General features: G+C 48.4%; 1 protein-coding gene across 13 annotated transcripts in view; it reads left to right on the top strand.

Moving 5' to 3' along the window:
* Positions 1-17,942, top strand: part of nfixb (nuclear factor I/Xb) — a 95,113-nt gene extending 77,171 nt beyond the window's left edge. For 6 of the 13 annotated variants that reach the window (XM_086132184.1, XM_086132185.1, XM_086132183.1 and 3 more), the window contains 6 exons: positions 490-564; positions 3,650-3,778; positions 6,672-6,847; positions 7,757-7,904; positions 9,828-9,919; positions 12,442-17,942. In XM_086132184.1, coding sequence (XP_085988310.1) covers positions 490-564; positions 3,650-3,778; positions 6,672-6,847; positions 7,757-7,904; positions 9,828-9,919; positions 12,442-12,456 — 635 coding nt within the window. In that variant the 3' untranslated portion in view covers positions 12,457-17,942. The remainder of the gene's footprint in view (positions 1-489; positions 565-3,649; positions 3,779-6,671; positions 6,848-7,756; positions 7,905-9,827; positions 9,920-12,441) is intronic. The other 7 variants (XM_086132189.1, XM_086132187.1, XM_086132192.1 and 4 more) reach the window with 6 other exon arrangements.
* The last annotated feature ends 740 nt before the right edge of the window (positions 17,943-18,682 follow it).

The raw sequence follows: 18,682 nt of genomic DNA, 5'->3' as shown, positions 1-18,682 counted from the left end.
GGATCGTTCTTTTTTTTTTCCGATTCCAATTGGAAAATCTTTTGTCGTGCGTTTTACTCCTCTTTTCAACGTCGGCCTACAGTAAAGGGACTTTTTTGTTTGTTTGTTCTGTTGGACGATAGATTTTTTTTTGAATAGATTTCTTCGACCGGTGCTTTAGGGAGTCCCGAAAGTCGACACCAAGAGTCGGTCCTATTTTTCATCTTCATTTCGTTTTTTTTCGCATTGTACTCGTCGCGATGTCTTTTTCCAAATGCTGTTTTTTGTTTTGTCTTTTTTGTCACCCCTGCTCACACGCCGCCGTCCGATATCGGCGCGGCAGCGAAGACGCCGCGCCCTGCGGCGCGAATCCCCTCGATGTCCACGATTTAACCACCACCTCTCTTTCTCCCCCTCTCACTCTTTCCATCTGTTTCCTTTTCCGTCCACTTCTCTCCTCCCCGTCTTCCACTGTTAACTCTTCCCTTTCTCCCCTGTTTGGCCTTTCAGTGCAGCACCATTTGGCCAGTGTGCAGGAGAGGAAGATTAAGCATGAGAGCGATGGAGTGCAGTTTCCTTACCATGGTTAGAGCAACATTAAACATTCTACTGTGTACATGTTCCTCTTCATATGTGTGCTGGCGCCGCCGTCACCTCGCATCCTTCCTCTCTTCTCTTTGATGACGTTTCTCTGCCAGCGCTTCTCTCTCCGTCGCCCGCGCGTCTTGTTTTCTGGCTCCGGGGTCCATTTTTCTGCTGTTGTCCTCCGCGGATTTAGCGAAGCCTCTCGGTCGCCCGCTATCTTAGCGGTCAGCGCCCGTCCGTCTTTCTGTCCGAGCGGCATCTGGGGGATAAAAAACACGAACGAACAGACAAACAAACACCAGTGCACGAAAACCCATCACATTTACTGATTATTAAAAACCAAACCTGACCGGATTAAATTTAAGATCGGTAGTTGCACACTACTAGCTCGGTTGGCTTTAATCCCGCCGGTCACATTTGTGAAGGACAACAATGATTTAATTTACAGGCTTTTTTATGACTGATTCTTTAAAAGAGCTACCAATGACAGCTGATTTTGACTTTTACATGTCTGGGAAAAATTTGGGATTAAATGGGTTACTGACCTGTAAATTTAAAAAAAAAAAATCATGTTTTAGATACAAACACACCCACCGTATCCTGCACATGTAGCTGCCGTGAGCTCAAACAAAGATTGAAGCACGCCGCCGTGCATCTTGAATGATGTGCAAAAAAAAAAAAGAGGTCGCTTCCAAGTTGTCAAGGAGATGAGGCTCAGTGCTTCGGGTGTGTTTTGAGAACTGTTGAACGAGAGCGTTTGGGACTCTCCTGCTCTTGATTGTCTAAACAGAGCCGCGGAAGGGTGTCCCACCTGCCGCAGACCCGCCTCTGAACGATGGCACGTGACCCCGACCAAATACGAGTAAAAGGCCCCCCAGATGTATCATCAATGGGCGCGATGCCTTCTGTCTCCGAGGCAGCCTTTTTTTTTTTTTTTCGGTCACCGTTGTGCGCCTTTTGTAAAGGCGCACGTGCAAAAGCGTGATTTTATCACACTGTCTTTCCGTGACACGCACTCACACATCCGCACCGGGCAATCTGGAGAGGGGGCCGCGTTCCAGTCCAGATGGCGGCTCCATGTGTCTGCGGCGAAGGGAGCTACTGGGTTACGGCAGACATCTGCTCCGGTGGTGGCGGTGACGGTGTTGAGAGTGATGGAGGGGGGGGGGGGGGGGGGCTTGAGGGAAAGGACTGGGCCCGCTCTCGAGGTGTACCGCTCAACCTGAATGAAAAGCTCTGAAGGTGTTCATGTGATTCATCGTGACTTTCTCTCTCTCTCTCTCTTTCTCTCCGCCCGCTTTGGTGGGAAAATCCTTCAATGCTGCTCAACCGTTGTGTAAAAGTGTTTGTGGACTTTTGACAATTGTGTTGGGGTGTATGCATGTGGTCATGGTGTCCTTACGTTGCCTCAAGTGCAGTCCCTTGGTTGCCATTTAAGAGTGCCGATGATGTGAAAGCGAGTCAGCTCATCGGGGGCGCTCTTCCCCCTTCCCCCCCTTGCAAATCTGAGTGAGTGTTTGTGAAGTACCTTTCTGCTATTTCTTGCACTTATGTGTGTGCGCGCTAAGCACCTGTACCGCGACGATCGGAGGCTTGGGTGGTTGCCAGCCTGTTGACATGTCACACTCCAATAGAGATTGCTCAGTACCGATGCTATTCGAGCACTGGGGCTAATCCCCAGGAAAGCTTTTTTTGGGGGGGGGGGTCTCGCTCAAACTACTTTTGCCAGCCTGCGATTCGTCATCGTAAGCACCCACGCATCTTTGTTTCATTCGATGATGAGAAGATTTGATTTTGTGACGAGTTGCGCAATGGAATGATTGTCCTCTGAAGCAAATGCCGTAAAAGCCAAACATGAGCATAGTTTGCCGCCGGAGAAACAAAATGCAGTCCTCCTGACTCCATCAGCATCCTCTTCTGTACTTTGACTTCCCAAACTGCTGTCCGGCTTTGCGGATTGTTGTATCCGGAGCTTTATTTCCACTTGATGTCAACGCTGCGGAGGTCAACTACGGCCTTTGGGTCTGGCCCTCAAAGCTCGAGATGCGAAATTGCTCCCTTCCGCGATCCAAATCAATTCGCTCGGTGCGCCGACCGTAGCGCTCACACTTTGGGCCCTTTTTCTGGTCCATTGGTCAGCTGGGCCTGTACTAAGCATGCCCCTTTTTTTTATTTATTTTTTTTAAAATCAAAATGCCGGATGTTTCATCCAGGTCCCCCACCTCAGCTGACGTTTATAGCCAGGGGGGGGGGGGGGGGGCACTTGAATATATTTGTACACGGCCGGTTTCGAAAATCCTTCTCGCGTCCATCTGCAGCCTTCTTGCAGGCTTCCGTGGCAACCTGCCCGGTGCTCACCACCCTGCCTCAACAGCCCGTGCGTGCGCGTGCGCGTGTGCGCTGTCACTTGAACGTGACCCATCATGTCTTTAAGCGGCGTTAGAAAATGCCAGATGGAATTGAAACGTCTCTGCTGTTGCCTCGCTCGATCCCGCCGGCCAAGCCGAATCTCATTCATTCGTTTGGAGAGGCTAAACGTAGCTGCTGCTTGTGTCGTGCGTTCCCGTGCGTCCCTTTGCCGCGGGTGGAGCTTGTCGAGGTTCAGGATGAGTCATCAGATGGGCTTTGGCCGCGCTCGCGGTAATGTTGGGTCGCCACGACAATTCCCAGCTCTCCCGTCTCCTGATGCTCTGCGCCCAGTCACGATCCTCGCCCTCCCCGTCCGTCCGTCACTTCCCTTTGACGCTGACCGCTTCAAACGTGGCCTCTCACCAACCCCCCCCCCCCCATCCCCCGCATCCTACGCCCCATTTTGACAGCGGGGCGACAGCTCGCCAACTCTACCCAAATATGGACAGTGAGTGTCATCGAGCCATCGGTCTGTGAAGCCACTCGACTAAATCAACGATGATTCGAATGACCTCACATTGATTTCAGTCAATCGTAATCTTTGGATTCTCGCAATCAAATTCAAGCGACACTTTTTTTTTTTCCTAATTAACAGAGTCAAAGTCAGCACCGCAGCCATGTTTCATTAAAACCTCGTCTCTGTTCTGCCATTTTGTTGATCCCCTTTTTTTACCAGGACTGTCATCGCCTGGTTCTCTTAAGAAGCCGGGGAAATTCGATTTCAGCGCCCTGTCCTCCCAGACGAGGTCCCCCCGCATGGCGTTCACCCACCACCCACTGCCAATGCTGGCGGGAGTGAGACCAGGTGAGACCAACCCAGCTCCAGACCCTAATCGCTCCCTCCTCCCCCCCCCATCAACCCCCCCTCCTTCCCTCCCCCTTATCCTCATACTCACTCCCACCACTTGAGCCCCACCCCCAAAAGCAAGAGCGGGAGCAGTGGTTCGAGGGAAATGAGAGCGGCTGGGAATTTCGGATCTGGCAGGTAGCTCTTCTGCGCTTGGCTCCGCCTCCTCGTCTGTCTCTTCTAATATCGGAGGGTTTCGGACACACCGGTGACAGCTCTGGGCATTCCGGGCCTGTGCCTTTCCTGCGCTTCTCTGTCGGTAGATGGTGGTGGGACAGATGATGAACAGAGATGTTTGACGCAAACGCAGAATTTTTGGGGACTGCTGTTTGTCTTCTAGCGTGAAAAACCTCGGGCCCATCTGCCCGTCAGATGTCAAGTGTTTGCTTCCCAAAAGTAAGCCTCGTAGCTTACGTTCAACCATTTTCATGCTTGGTTTGACTCACCGGTTATGAATGGGGCATTGAGTGGGAATGATGCCGGCTGTGCGAAAGTCGGCATCAAGCATTCGAACCGCTCAATGAGCAATGACATCCTCTACTTTGGAAAATACATCAATATGATGTGTGGGTGTGTGGGTGTTTCTATCCGAAAACTGGATGGATATCGATACATTGCCCATATCTACTAATCATCCTCAGTCAACTAAAGATGAATGCTTACGTCAAGTCGCTAGTCGCTAAACATTTCAACCTCAGAAAATGGCTGCCGTTGCCACGGATGTCGTGTCATGTCACACTTTCGCTGGTTATCGACTTTCTTTCCTCTCAATGGATCGCCGCTTACTATATTGATGAATGCGCCTTTGTTTTTGTCCAACGTGTGACTTCTGCTTCCGTGGGGCCATCTGCCCGTCATACGTAAAGTGTATGCATATATTGATGAATGTGCCTTTGTTTTTGTTTTTTTCGAAACACCGATTGATCGAGTGATCCAGCGATCGCATCTGTTTTATTGAGGACTGGCAAAAGCAAAAGAATATCACTTGGAGCGAAATGCTTTGTGAACCAGCTGCTCGTCCCTCACGCTGAAGCAAGAAGCTCGTGATAACGGCAGATATCAAACAAAGCCAAACCAGTCCAGACAATAAATTGCAGCTCTCTTCATTTTATCGCCACGGCGCAGATAAAGCGGCTGGGGGAGGGTCTTCTTCTATTTGGAAAGGGGACGCGTGTGAATCCAGCCAAAGACGAAGCTCTCTGTAAATAATTGTCCAGGAGCTTTTTATTTTGTGTGTGTGTGTGTAGTTTGGGTACATGAAAGGCTTATCAAGTCATCCATCCAATTTGACGCGATGAGGTGGCTCATTAACTGCCGATCGGCCGCAGCTCCGGCAAATCCGCTCATTCGCGTATACCAGGGGTGTCTAAATGACGGACCGGGGCCTTTTGCTGCCCGCCATCCATTTTTCAGTGGCCTGTTCAAATTTGCAGACACGAATTAGATGCGAAGCGTTGTTTGTCGTCTTCAATCCGGTGCTGTTTCCATGCAGGGGTAACGCTTCAACCCCATCATCGCCGTTTTTTTTTTTAATGAAAGACATGCCCCAAAGGGCTCTACGGAGACGTAGAAGTGGGATTGAGAAGCACATTCGAGCGACCCTCCCACGGCACTCCTTCTGCAAGGTGCTGCTCCCCCCCCCCCCCGCCCCCCACATTCAGCTGAGTAGAAGGTCGCAGGACCCAAAGTCCATCCCGTCATCATCGCCCCTACCGCCATAAACCTTTTCTCAACCCACCCCCCTTCTACTCCCAGATAGTTTGGCCTTCCCCCAGCCCTTAATGGGATTAACAGAGGGACGATAGGAACAGGGAGGCGGCGCCGATGGGGTGCGGGCAGCCTGGCATGGGTGCGCGGTGTCGCTGGGCTCAGAGGCAGAGAGGCCCCCTTTCTGGGGGGCAATGCATCGGGGTTGGCACTCTCACGAAGTACACTCAGGCGCACAATGTATAAGACGTAAGTAGGAGAGTGTTGGCAGCCTTACGTGGGCAGCTGTCGGCTTGGATGGGGCGCGGGGGGGGGGGGGGGTCAGACCGGCGCAGTTAAGGGAAGGATGGGGCTCTCGTATAAATCAAGTCGATTTAGGAATGGAGATATCGCTCTGACAGAGGGAGGCTTTGTCTATTTGAGACAGCCTATTTGGAAGTGTATATGAATGATTTGACTTTTACCGTTAAAAAAAAAAAAAAGAAATGAGTCAGATCAAATATTGCTCTCGGATCTCAACGCCAAGTTGCACCGATGGCAATGAATCCCAGCCTCAAAACAGCTCATTGGTGCGTGGGCATTAACAACTGCTAATTTAAGACCCCAGTCAATGATCTCTTTGTGCATTTGCTTTTTTTATTTTTTTTACAAGCTCTGCGGGTCTAATTCTGAATGTGTGGACGTTTTGGTTTTCTGCTTGTGTGAACCATGTATGACTTTGAAACTTGCTGACTAAAAGGTGTGTGTGTGTGTGTGCGTGTGCGTGTGCGTGTGCGTGTGCGTGTTAGCGTCCACATCAGAAAAGCAGCGTGTGTTGTGTGCGCATGTGTGAAAGAGAGAGAGCACGCCGTCCTCTGTCAAGCCTTCTAGAATCACTGGAGTGCTCCTAAAATTTGCGAGCATTGGCCGTCGCTATGAACCTCTATGAAGAGCTTTTCATGGGAAAACAAGCTTTGCATTTTTAGATTTGCACTGAAACTTGAATGATTCCTGTTGGGATTGCGGTCATCGTGCAGGCATGATTCATGCGTGGTTCATCTTTGCCATCTGTAAGAATGAGCGCGAGCCGCCGCCTGTCCCTTGTTGCCCCCCCCCCCCCGCATGCACGCACGCACTGGTGTAACGCAAAGCTCTCCGTCCGCAGGGAGCCCCCGTGCGTCTGCCTCGGCCCTGCACTTCCCGTCTCCCTCCATCATCCAGCAGTCGAGCCCCTACTTCACCCACCCGACCATCCGCTATCACCACCACCCTGGACAGGATCCCTTGAAGGAGTTTGTGCAGTTCGTCTGCGCCGACGGCCCGGGGCAGGCCGGCGGACAGGTAAGCTTCCGTCGCCTCTTCCCGACCTGAAGAACACGAAATCTCCGTGCGGTGCGGCCCAATTACATGTCACCGAAAGTAGTCGATGTCGTCATGACCGCGAAAACAGACGGGAAGGGCTATTTGTTTTCGAATCGACCGGCATCATTCGGGTCTCATCTTAAAACGGAAGAATGAACACATTCCACAGCATGCCTTGTTTACGAGGTCATGGGTCAAGTCAAAGTCATTTTCATTTTGCCGTTTGGTGATATCAACAAAGGCATTCCAAATATTTTTTTCGGGGGGGAGGGGGCTTCCTTTGGCTCCACCCACTTTGCGGCCATCAGCGCACCGACAGTCACTCACGATACATGCGTCGTCCGGCATGTGAGTCCCGTGTTGTCTTTTTGTTTCCATCTCTTGTTGTGGTTGCCCTTTTAGTTGGACTTTGGTTCTTTGGTCCCGGTCCTGTTGATGGTGCCGTGTTGTGTCCAAGCGTAGTCTCTCATGGTTTTGATTTCTTGCCATCTTCTGGATGAATGGCGCTCAATAATTTGCTCGCTGACCTCTTCCACACCTCCTCCACCCACCATGGACCACCCCCCGTGGAACCTTTCACGTCCAGCTCCAGCTCCCGCTCCCGTCAAACCCTGTCCCGACTACTGTATTATTTTTCACCCCTCCATTAAAGATGCCGTCCACTTACGTCATCCCTTTGGTTGTTGTATCCACCACCTTCCTCTCCCTCCTTCCACCATCGCCTGCCTCTACCCTCCCCCCACCTCCGTCATGGATTTTTTTTTTTCGGGGGGGCGGGGGGACCTGGCATCCCGAGCTGCGTCCATTCATTTTTTATTTAATTTTTTCCATCCCGTGTTTGCGGATTGTCGCATGTCGCCCTCCTGACCCTATTTGTGTTGTCTGCAGCCAAACGGGAGCGGCCAGAGCAAAATGCCAGGCTCCTTCTTGCTGCCTCCACCTCCCCCAGTGGCCCGCCCAGTGCCCCTCCCTATGCCCGACTCTAAACCCAACAGCACGCCCCCTGACGGCGGACTCTCATCGCCCGCATCTCCGTGTAAGTGACCCCATTTTGAAACCCAAATCAAAGTTTAAAAAAAACAAAACAACCACAAAAAACCCCAACAGCAATCGGAAAAAGAATTTGACACAAGCAGCCCCCTTTAGGGACCGACCCCACCCCATCCCCATTGTTCTTCCTCCAACTCGGTGCCACCGTTGTTCATGTCTGACCGACAACTCGCATCCCTTTACCCTCGGAAGTGTGGCCTGCCCCGACAAAATAACTGTGGAGAGCAGCGAGGTAGACCAAAACGTCTGCAAAAGTTGAAGACCAAGCAAGGAAAGGTCACAGTGACCTTGGTGGTGTGCATCAGGGTTCACTACCCGGTCCCAACAGTTGGAATGAGCCTCGAGTCCCCGCATGGCTCGTCATCAACAAGGGGAAACCTGAAATCCAAGAACTCGGTTCTCACTTTGGGTGTGAGGAAGGCACCGATTTTCAAAGAAATTCCAGCAGAAAGTGGCTTGTCGTCGGTGTCCTATTTCTGTTAGTTTGCTGTAGGCCGAACCTGCATCGAAGATTTGGTGAAGCCGGAATTTCTTCCTCACCTGCGACTGGAGGGGCACTGGATGGAGCACCTTTTTAATTGAACGGGTTTTCCAGATGTAGTCTTTGTGTTTACCCCGGTCAGTGTCTGAGAGTCCTTTATGTCGTTTGTATGTTATCCCGATATACGCTAAACGGATGTATGCCGTTTCCATGCCATTGAACTAGTCTGAACCTCAGCCTTCTCCTTCTGTCTCTCTCTCTCTCTGTTGTATTCATGTACGGTACATATTCAGTTTAGTCTTTGAGCTGAAGTCTCCACACCGAGTTGTGAATTCTGAAAATGTGGATTCCCAAGCCTACCTGAATGGTCCCTATATTCACACTTGGACGCCAGCGCTCTATAAATGTCCCTGAATGGTCCTCAGTGTTCGTGTTAGGAGTGCCCAAGTACTTTCAGCGCCGAGTTTATCCACGGGAGTTAAACAGAGGGAGCGATCTGGGGCTCTGGACTCGCACCATATTGTGGAGCATTTGAGTCGACGAGATTGCAGCCCTCATTGGCTTCAACGAGTCTAAGGAGGACATTTATAGATGTACACGCCCCAAAAAGACACGCCTGCCGATATTCTCCGTTCGACGCCGCGCTTCATCGCGAGTTAAATGCTCTTGCCACTAAATTGGGAACTTATTCTCCCACAGAAAATAAATTGCATCGGTTTGGTGCGCCACCAAGGTATTGCCGAAACTCAAAGGGCCTGTTGTGCTCTGCAAAGACATCAACAAAGCAAGCCTCTTCCCGCTCCTGAAACGGTCTAGATCACTCATAAAGCTGCTGACCACTCGGGACATCCACTTAAGATTGGATGGCATTTTGCCGCTCGTGTCACCGGACGATTTGTGTGGACGACTTCAGTATTGCCTCGCGGTCCTTTCGACAAAATCTCAAACCTTGAGATTGCCCGAACAATCCGTTAGGAGCCTTCCTTTCCGCCGCCGGGTGTTCCAAAATGACACCGCCGCTCCTCCCCTAAACTCGCAGCCATCTTTGTGAAAGGGATACGCAAAAGTTTTCTTCAGCTTTGGGGACGGCCTTGCAAAGAAAGGTCTGCATCGGCAACCGCGTCAAAAAGTCGCTCGGTGGGGGATCTGTGAAATCGAAACGACAACAATCTCTCCCACGTAGCCAGTCATTAGGCAAGAATAGCGTTGCCGACGAGCAAAGGTTCGACTTCCGATAAACGTGTGTGCACGTTGGATACAAATAAAGACGAAATGGCCTTTGTTGTCATGCAATAGTTTGCGCTTCCATATGGACAAGGTAGAGAAGCCCCGTTAGAGGGCGATGCCGGATCGGCGACGCGGTGCTTCACTTGCTTGTTTGTGTCTCTGTGCGCACTGATGGCTCTCTGTCCCCTTCTGTTTCGCTAGCATACTCCGCGCCAGGCGCCGCAGCTCCCAACAGGTTTGTCGGCATCGGATCACGGGACAACAACTTTCTGAACATCCCGCAGCAGACGCAGGTGAGACGTCAAGTGTGACGCCGCACGTTTTGAGGAAACGGTCTCCTTGCTCAATCCGGTTTTGTCCCCTAGCCGCCGCTCGCGAGAGAGCGTCTCGGTTCCCCCACCGGTCATAAGCCACCCCCATTAGCAGCAGTACTTTTCTTATTAGTATCTAACCACACCCGCCCGGAGCCAGCTCCGCTCCACGAACACATGGAAACCATCTGAGTCTCCTCTGCCGTTCCCTCCCCTTGTTTCTCTGCCCTTCCATACTTTCACTCCTCACCAGTGCCGTTCTTTTCTGCCCGCTCGCTCTTACACTTTTGAGAGGATTTTTTATTTTTTTTTTAGGCTGACCCAAGCCTGTAGCGAGTCTCGATTGCATTTTCCTCACAGTTTCCAACCCAGAATGCATTTCCCAAATTGTCCGCATTGCATTTCCTCTCACAACTAACACCTTGTCCCTAATCTCCCATGTTGGTTTAACCATGCGTTCTAATCACTTGCTACGTTTTTTTTCTGAACCGTCCCCACAACAACACGGGGACAAAATATCCCAGTAGGTGCTGCAAAGATGAAGCTTATATTGTTTTACGAGTCTTACTTAGAATTGCAGTCCATTACCTGAAGGAATCTCAAGGGCATGGCATACATTTGATTTTAAAAAAAAAAAAAAAAAGAGAGAGAGAGAGAGAGGCAGACTCAGAGATGCTGATGACTGGGTTCCAGATGCCATCTAGTGGCAAGTTGAATATGTAACAGAAAAGGGGAAAGGTAAAAAAAATAAACCCCAAAACAAAATAAGCGAGTGGCTTCAGAATTACCCACAATAGAAGCACTGGCAATGAGAGACACATCATGGCATGCATGGCCAGCTGATCGCGAATTTGTGATTGGGCCTCAAATCAGTATGAAAGGCTGGGCAGACAGAAAGAAAGAAAGAGAGAGAAAGAGAGAAGGAACCGTCCACATTCTGCTGTCAAGGATTTAGGGGAGGAAGGTTGGCATCAATGAAAGCCCCTTTGTTCCAGGGAAATTATAAAAACAGTCAACAATAACACTGGTCATCAGCAAATTTTGATGGCTTTATGGATTCCAAAAATTGCTGACCACTAGAATCATCCAAAATACAGAACAGAGCAGGAGTAGGATCAGTCAGACGTGGGGGGGTCCGTGGATCCCGATCCAATCTGTTGTGCATGCTGAGTTTGATGCATCACGGGGTCACCCCCTGGAAAGTCCGAATTGAAAGAGCCCAGCAGACAGGTCTCAGCAAGACGGCGTCGGCGCCAACAGTAAACTGGCTTTTAAGGAAGCTATGCGCAGCGGGGTCAGCCTCCGCAGCCAAAATTAGAACTGGAGCGTAGCCTTCCGGCTCAAAGCTCTGCTTTGCATGCTACTTTTAGCCACTCAAGAGTAAACAGGGAGATGTTGCCATGGTTGACGTCTGCCGGGACTGGAGGGAGATGTCGTCATGCGACCTCTTCGCCTGACCGGACCGAAGGCTTCTTCCCGAGAGGATCAGAAGATATTGCCAGGCTGGCTTTTTAGAATGTCGCTACGTGCTGCCGCTGGACCGGCGCAAACCATCCGGCCTGCCACACGGACTGAAAAACAAAAGCAAAATATGCACTTCTGTTGACATTCGCCGTCATACAATTCACGGAACTCCAAAAAAGGTTCAAGAGAAGGCAAGTTGGATGCGCATGAACTGAAAAGTGGGGCTGTAAACACGGCGTTCCATCCCTTCTTGGCATTCCTGCACAATAATCGGCCCACCTGATGTTCATCGCCGCAAAACTTTTGAAAAGACATCCTTGGAAGTACTTAAAAAGACCTTTGGGGAAAACGTCGTTAACGCAAGCTTTAATTGTCTCAAACTTGGAAGAGATTGATGACCCCGACTGCAGTAAGCCCCCCCCCCCCCCCAGGGGGGCAGTTGAGATTATTTGTGTTCACTTTGGGTGAGCTGTGAAACTCTGCCCAGATGCTGACGGTTCCCAGATGGGGATTCCGACTGACTGCTTTGCTGCAATGCCACCGCCAAGCAGTAGTTTATGTTTCTGTCGAAATACCCGCATGCGCTAACTGATGGAACATTGTCGGCTTGACTTCGTGCATACGACGACATCCATCGTAATCCGAGAAACCGTCAACTATCTTGGATGTTCTTTGGGCTCCTTCTTTTTTTGTCACGGGCTCGTTGACTTTGGACTAGTGAAGTTATTCTTGCAACACAATTAAATGCATGCGCTTATTTAGCGAGTTGCTGTTTTATCTTATTTCAGTCACTTTAAAGGTGAGCGAATTCTTCACAGGAAACGATGGTTTGTATTGCGAGCTCGTCAAAGCTTTCCTAATTTGGTCGCCAATGGGTTCGTCCCATGTTTTGTATCCTCTGTTAAAAGTCATTCACTCCCAAAGACGTTTTTATCCGTCTTTTCGGACTTGGTTTAGAATTGGCTGGCACTGAACGAGTTAAGAGGACACCTTCAACGCTGACAACATCTGATTTCTTTCCTGTGTTTCCTCTCTTTCAGTCTTGGTTCCTCTGACAAGATCTGTGTGAAAACCAGCAACTCGAAATCTTTCTTTACAATCGGAAACAGATAATTGTCCTCCAATCAACACGGCGACCGGCCACGACATCGCATCGCACTCACAAAGGCAAAACCCGACGAAGCACCGCAGGAAAATTGCGCAGCATTTGGAGGAACTCTGGGCTCATCGTATTCATTGGGAGGAAGGAGCCGTAAGGAGGCGACGACGCGGACGAGAGGACGGTGAAGGCGAAGGCGGCAAAGCGGCCAGCCCGCGGGCGCGCGCCTCTCCTGAAAAGAAAGCCAGCGGCCGCGCGGGAGGATCCCGAGGATGACAACGACGCCGAGTTCTTTGCAAGGACGCGGTGGCCTCAAAAGTAAACCAACACTTCAACAAAACACGCCGTGAATTGACTCAATCGTGTTGTTCGTGAAAGCTGCATTTCATACTCCACCCGAAAGCGGTCACGTCACGTTGACCGCCGTGTCTCTCTCGGAATGACTCTAGAAATAGGAAGAAAAAAAAAAACGGCCCCCTTCCGCCCTCCTACTAACTAAAACAAAAGAAAAAGACACGATGCCAAAACATAGCTTGAAGGCTTTGCGCCTCCAGGCCGAATCGATTAACGCCAATCCTATCGACGTGCACTACAAGGTCAACGCGACCGGCCGATTCCGACTCTTATTGTCGGAGAAACAAAACGAGGCACAAGAAGCCGACACATTGCTACTCTTGTTTGTCCCGTCTGGACCCCCAAAAAACAAAAACAAAAAAATGTGGGTGTTTGTCTCCATTTCGAAAGGCACGGCGTCCTCTTTCTCGGAGTTGCGATGCGTCGTTACAAAGCGAGTCCGGTGAACCGTCGCGAGCGAATCGATGAGCAGTCCAAAGCGACACCGTCGAATCGGCGCGCGCCAATCTAGATAAGCAGCTATTGATCGCCCTCCCTTTGGCCCTCTTGTCAAGCGGGTGATTGCTTTCGGTATCTCGTGCATGTTCTTTTTCTTTGAATTCCTTTGGGATTTGTACTATTTTGTCATTGTTTTTGTATTTGAATGACAGCACCTTATAAAGAAACACCGTCGGACATTTTAGCGAGGCGGTTCGAGCCGAGCCCACGGTCGGGATTTGAAAACAATACAAACGTTTTGGGGGACTTTTGCTTTCTTCCCCAGAGTTCTCGAGAACCTTGAGCCCATTCATGTCCTTTTAGGAGCAAAAATGCCGACAAGCACCCGCGTAGCCGGATCCATTCGAAGGTGTGGCAAACTGGCTCGGGAATTGAACGCATCAGAACAGAGAATTGACGCCGACTTTTGTCACCTTCCGAATTCCCCAGGGGAGAGCTTGCGTTTCAGATTCGTGTCACAGTTTTACGTGAACCACACAAACATTTTCTCGCTGCCTTCGGAGAGGTGGGCCCCCCCTCCTTATTGTTCTGGCGTTAAGATGAGGACTCTAAAGGCCCAAGTACCATTGACAAAGCTTCTTTCGATCAACGTTTGGCAATTGTGATGAGCGGGCCTCGTGCCTTCTGACCAAACCGGGAGAGACATTTTGGAATCATTCATCCATGATGCTCATCTCCCCATTTACAAAATTAAGATGACCCCTCCCCTCCCCCCCCCCCTTCACAATTCCAATCTCAAAATGTGTGAAAACGTAAACATCCTTTTATTTATTTTTTGTTCACCCCCAATAAGGTGTATGAACCCTGCAAACGTTCAACTGCACCGTTTCCAACGAGAAGGTTGTGACAATCAAAAGAAAACATATCTGGAACTTGTTTGGTCAACAAAAGCGGTTTTACCCTTTGGACCACGTATGGCCGCCACCTCTCGAATGGCGAAGTGTCGGAGTCAGAGAAATGGAAGAGAAGGGAAAGGTTGCTGAAACTGGGAATGTTGCTCTTTTTCGGTCTCCCGAAAACGTTTACCTTGTTGTTTACACTCCCAGACGGGCCGCTGCTCCAAGAGCGGAGGGAACCACACTGCGGAGCAAAAATGAATATGTGACATATCGTTCTGTTTTCAGTCGCAATGTGCCCACTTTTTTTCTTCTTCTTCTTTTTTAAAGCTGATTTTATTATTTTTTTTAAAGAATGGAATGCACAGGATTAGTCTTTAGTTTAAGGAGGTGTGGGTCGCCGGTAATGTCAGCCCCTGTATATTGTGAATTGATAAGCCCTTATTGATTAAACAAAACAAAAAAAATGCACTAAAGCAATCACACGCCAGCCAAACTTTTCTATCATCGATTAAAAAGCAGTGTTCACATGCGTCTTAAATGCAAACACACCCACCCGCGCGCGCGCGCTGCCCACGTAAACTCTAAGAGGGAAGTCTTAAAATGTCGACAATCTGATGAGGCCTTGATGCTTGAACGTCGCCATATTCCCCAGCGGTTGGCTTAAGTCTCAGACGGCCGTCGGAAAAGTTCCATTGAAAGCACCCCCCCCCCCCCCCCCCCCCCGGACCTCACAAAATAACTGGACTGCCCGGCCACGTTCCTTCCTCACTGCTCGATAGTTGGCCAAGCATCTCATAGAGAGCGAGTTCCACTTCACGGTGGCTTCTGTCATTTCTTTTCTAATCTAAAGGAAGTGCCTCTGTATTCCCATTATGCAATTTGTCAAACATGAATTCAGGTTCTTTTTTCATATATAAGCTATAGTGAATGGTGGAAAAGAAAAACAACAAAAAAAAAATCTATGGCAGGAGAGGGGAGAGAACAGTTCACTAGACAATCGCAAGCATCTTTATATATAATACACACACACACACATATATATATATATTTATAGATAGCTACTTTTGTTTTTATTTGCAATATAAGCTCAGTGGCAGTCTAGTTATTTTTTGAAGCATGGCAGCGTTAGGTTGCATCTCAGCAACGGCTGATCGGAGCGAAGTAGCAGCCTCTCAATTGCACAAACTGGCAGGTTAGACAAGAAAAGCGAAGGCAGACACTACGATAATAATTAAAGGAGAAAAAATGATGTTGATGAATTTAAAACAAAAACCCCACAAAAGATCAGCTTACATTGAGTTGTTTTCGTTCTTGTTTTGATGGGAAGCGTTGTTGTTGAAACTCAATGATGTGCGTCGATTGAGCCATGTGCAATGCCTTGGGAGAGGATTTGTGTGTTTGTTTGCGATTGTTTGAGGGTGTTGCAAGAGGGACAAATCTCTCTTTTGTTTCTGTTTATCGCTTATTTGTGTTTCAAGTCCGTATGCTCTGGGACTCTAAATATCAGAGCGGAGGAAAAAAAAAAATCCAACTCTTTGTAAGTAAGGGGGGAATTGTTTTTATAATCTTCTTTTTGTGGTCCTTTTTTTTTTTTTTTTAAGAAAAACTTCATTTCTAATCATTTGTTTTGAACATGCGGGAGGGCTGAAGGAACATCTTTGCAACTCGGAAACTGGTGCTTTCTCACGTCGAGTGTTATAGCCATACCCAAAAGAAAATGCATTCGTAGAATGATGTTGGTAGCCCTGAAAAGGTGACATTTTCCTACATTTGTAATCTGAAGAGAATTTACACCTTGATGACCCAAACGTTTGAATGTTATCACCGTTGAGCTGAGGACAGTGGAAAGGATGAATTGGAATTCTCATCGTCACGCTTTGTTTTTCGGTGTGGCCCGAAGAGACCTTTGTCCTTTCCGATTGGCCTCCATCAATCATACGACACACGATGACAAAATTTATCGTAAACGCTCATTTTAGGAAACGTGTGTTACTTGTCTTTTTGTATTTACAGGTGGGCATTGTTAAGGGGGGGGGGGGGTTGTTGGAACAAAAGGCATTTTTCCCCTCATGAACTTTTGTCGCCATATGGATTGTATCATCTCATCTCAAATATGGGACAGAGACCAGCTCTTACCCATTTAGGAGATGAACAAAAAGACCATGAATGATGATTTTTATTTTTTGTCTGGCAAGAGTTTTGTTTGACTCCGTGTAAAAAAAAAAAGAAGAAAAAATAATGTCGGAAAATTTGTATTTGCTCCGAGTGGTGCTGTCACCCATTCAAGTGAACCCCGCCCCTTCTCGCCCGTCACCCACTTGTAAATGAATATAAATATTTGTTTGGTGAAGTAGTGTCCTAGAGTCAGAGCATCTTAAAGGTTGTCCCGAAAAAAAAGTGCCTTTTGTTCACAGATTCCATCTCATATACTCCTGAAATCCCGTCTCAAAAGGAAAAAAGACAACAACAAAAAAAGTCCCCTCCTTCATCTTTCTATATCCACTTGTTTCTCTTCTTCTCCTTTTTAAAGCAGTATACATTGTACTAAAGGCAATTGGTGTGATTTAGTTCCTGTTTTTATTGTTGAATAATTAAAAAAAGGCAGAAAAATGCAGAAAAAAACGGACAAAAAAAAGCTTCTCTTTCCTCTGTATCTTGTCTTCTGTCTATCTTGGACACTGGAGTAGTCAGTAGCTGCCCCTCACTCATCCTTTTTCCGTTTTTCACTTTTCTCTGAATGTTGGGGTTTAAAAAAAACCACCAGATTTTATTTTATTTTTATTTTTTTGTCTGAGCAGAATGCAGTTAGCTCACATGTTATTCTTATCTGTATGCTTCACATTGTATTACCATACCCATCTTCTTCGGCTTCTCCATTCAACCGCTAATGTAAGTGAACAAGTTACACCAGTGGGCTCTGGGCTGAGTTGAGGATGGAGGTGGGCTGTCATGGGTCGGAGTGGGGGGGGGGGGGGGGGTAGAGAGGCAACAAGCAATCATATTTGGGTTTAAATGAGGGAGATGTGCTGTAGAACTGCTTCTAAAGGCAGATTATTCCTTATTTGTGTCTATTTTATAGTCTCATTTGGACGTGATTATTGACACCCCCCCCCCCCATTGCAGCTGCTTTTCCTTGGCAGCACTAAAACGCTGCACTCAATTTTGCACCTTTCAAGTGGTTGAATGAAAACCACTTTAAAATTTAAAATTAAAAGATGAAAGAAAAAAAAGCCCATTTTTTAATAGCACCTTATAAGCAGACCGTTACCATGGCATTGAGGCTGAAAGGGTCATTTTAAGCACAACCAAAAGAGGGACAAAAAAAAATTGTCACACACCGCCTTGCGATATGGAGTCTCGAAATTAGCAGTGTGTTTGCAAACATAGAGACCAAAGTGGTGTGTACACACAGACCTGGGCAAGCGGAAGAAAAAGCACCTTTAAAACGTACCAGCAGCAGCAGTATTATCAAGCACCACGGTTAAGAAGCCATATTGGAGAGGCACAGGTTGTCCAGGTCAGCGGGGTTGAGGGAGGGGCCGCATCCAGACACCCACCACCACCACCTTAACCACCAAGCGTGCTTCTTCCCCTCCTCTACCCTTCAAAGCAGTAATCCATCCTCAGACACACTTCCATGAGCCCCTGGTGAAATGCATGTGTTAAAGTTTCTTTTCCATAATAATAATGAAAAAAAAAACAGTTTGAAAAGAGCAACACTTGATTGAATAAAAGGATGTTCTTAACTGTACCCGGTATTTGTGTTTGATTTGGGAGTTGTTTTCATGGTGATGTTTGTAGCATATTCTAAGGCAGCAGTGGCCAACCCGCGGCTCGCGAGCAGCATGCGGCTCTTTGGCTGGTTCAATGCGGCTCCCGGGCTTTCACATGACAAGCGTCGAAAACGCCTCGTCAGTGGCGATGCCATTCAAAAAAGGAACTAAGTACACAGAACGTCAGCCTATCATCAATCCCGTTACTTGATTGACATAGAGGGCAATCAATCAGATGACTGCATCACTGCTCATGCGCAAACAACGGCGCGAAGCGCTAAGCTAGTCAGGCTATCATCAATCCCGTTACTTGATTGACATAGAGGCCAACCAATCAGATGACTGCATCACCGCTCATGCGCAAACAACGGTGCTAAGCGCTAAGCTAGTCAGCGAATTACCTCTGATTTTAAGGCAGGGGTGCCCAATACGTCGATCAGAATCGACCGGGAGCCAGCAAACTGGTCCCAAGTCGACCGCAAGGGGTGGGAGGAAGAAATGGGTGGGGGAAAAAAAGATTTGTTTGTTTGTATATACAGTATATAGTAAGGAGTTTTAATCCGAAAATAAAACGACCATGTATAGTAAGGCGTTTATAGCCGAAAAAAACGACCATGTATAGGAAGGTGTTTTTAGACAAAAAAAAATACCATGTATAGTAAGGCGTTTTTAGCTGGAAAAAAAACGACCATGTATTGTAAGGTGTTTTTAGACCCAA

The sequence above is a fragment of the Hippocampus guttulatus genome, chromosome 16, assembly GCF_054856545.1.
Source record: "Hippocampus guttulatus isolate MCC_2025c chromosome 16, RoL_Hgut_1.0, whole genome shotgun sequence".
In the NCBI taxonomy this organism is placed as follows: Eukaryota; Metazoa; Chordata; class Actinopteri; order Syngnathiformes; family Syngnathidae; genus Hippocampus; species Hippocampus guttulatus.
This window is presented reverse-complemented; position numbering and strand designations above follow the sequence as displayed.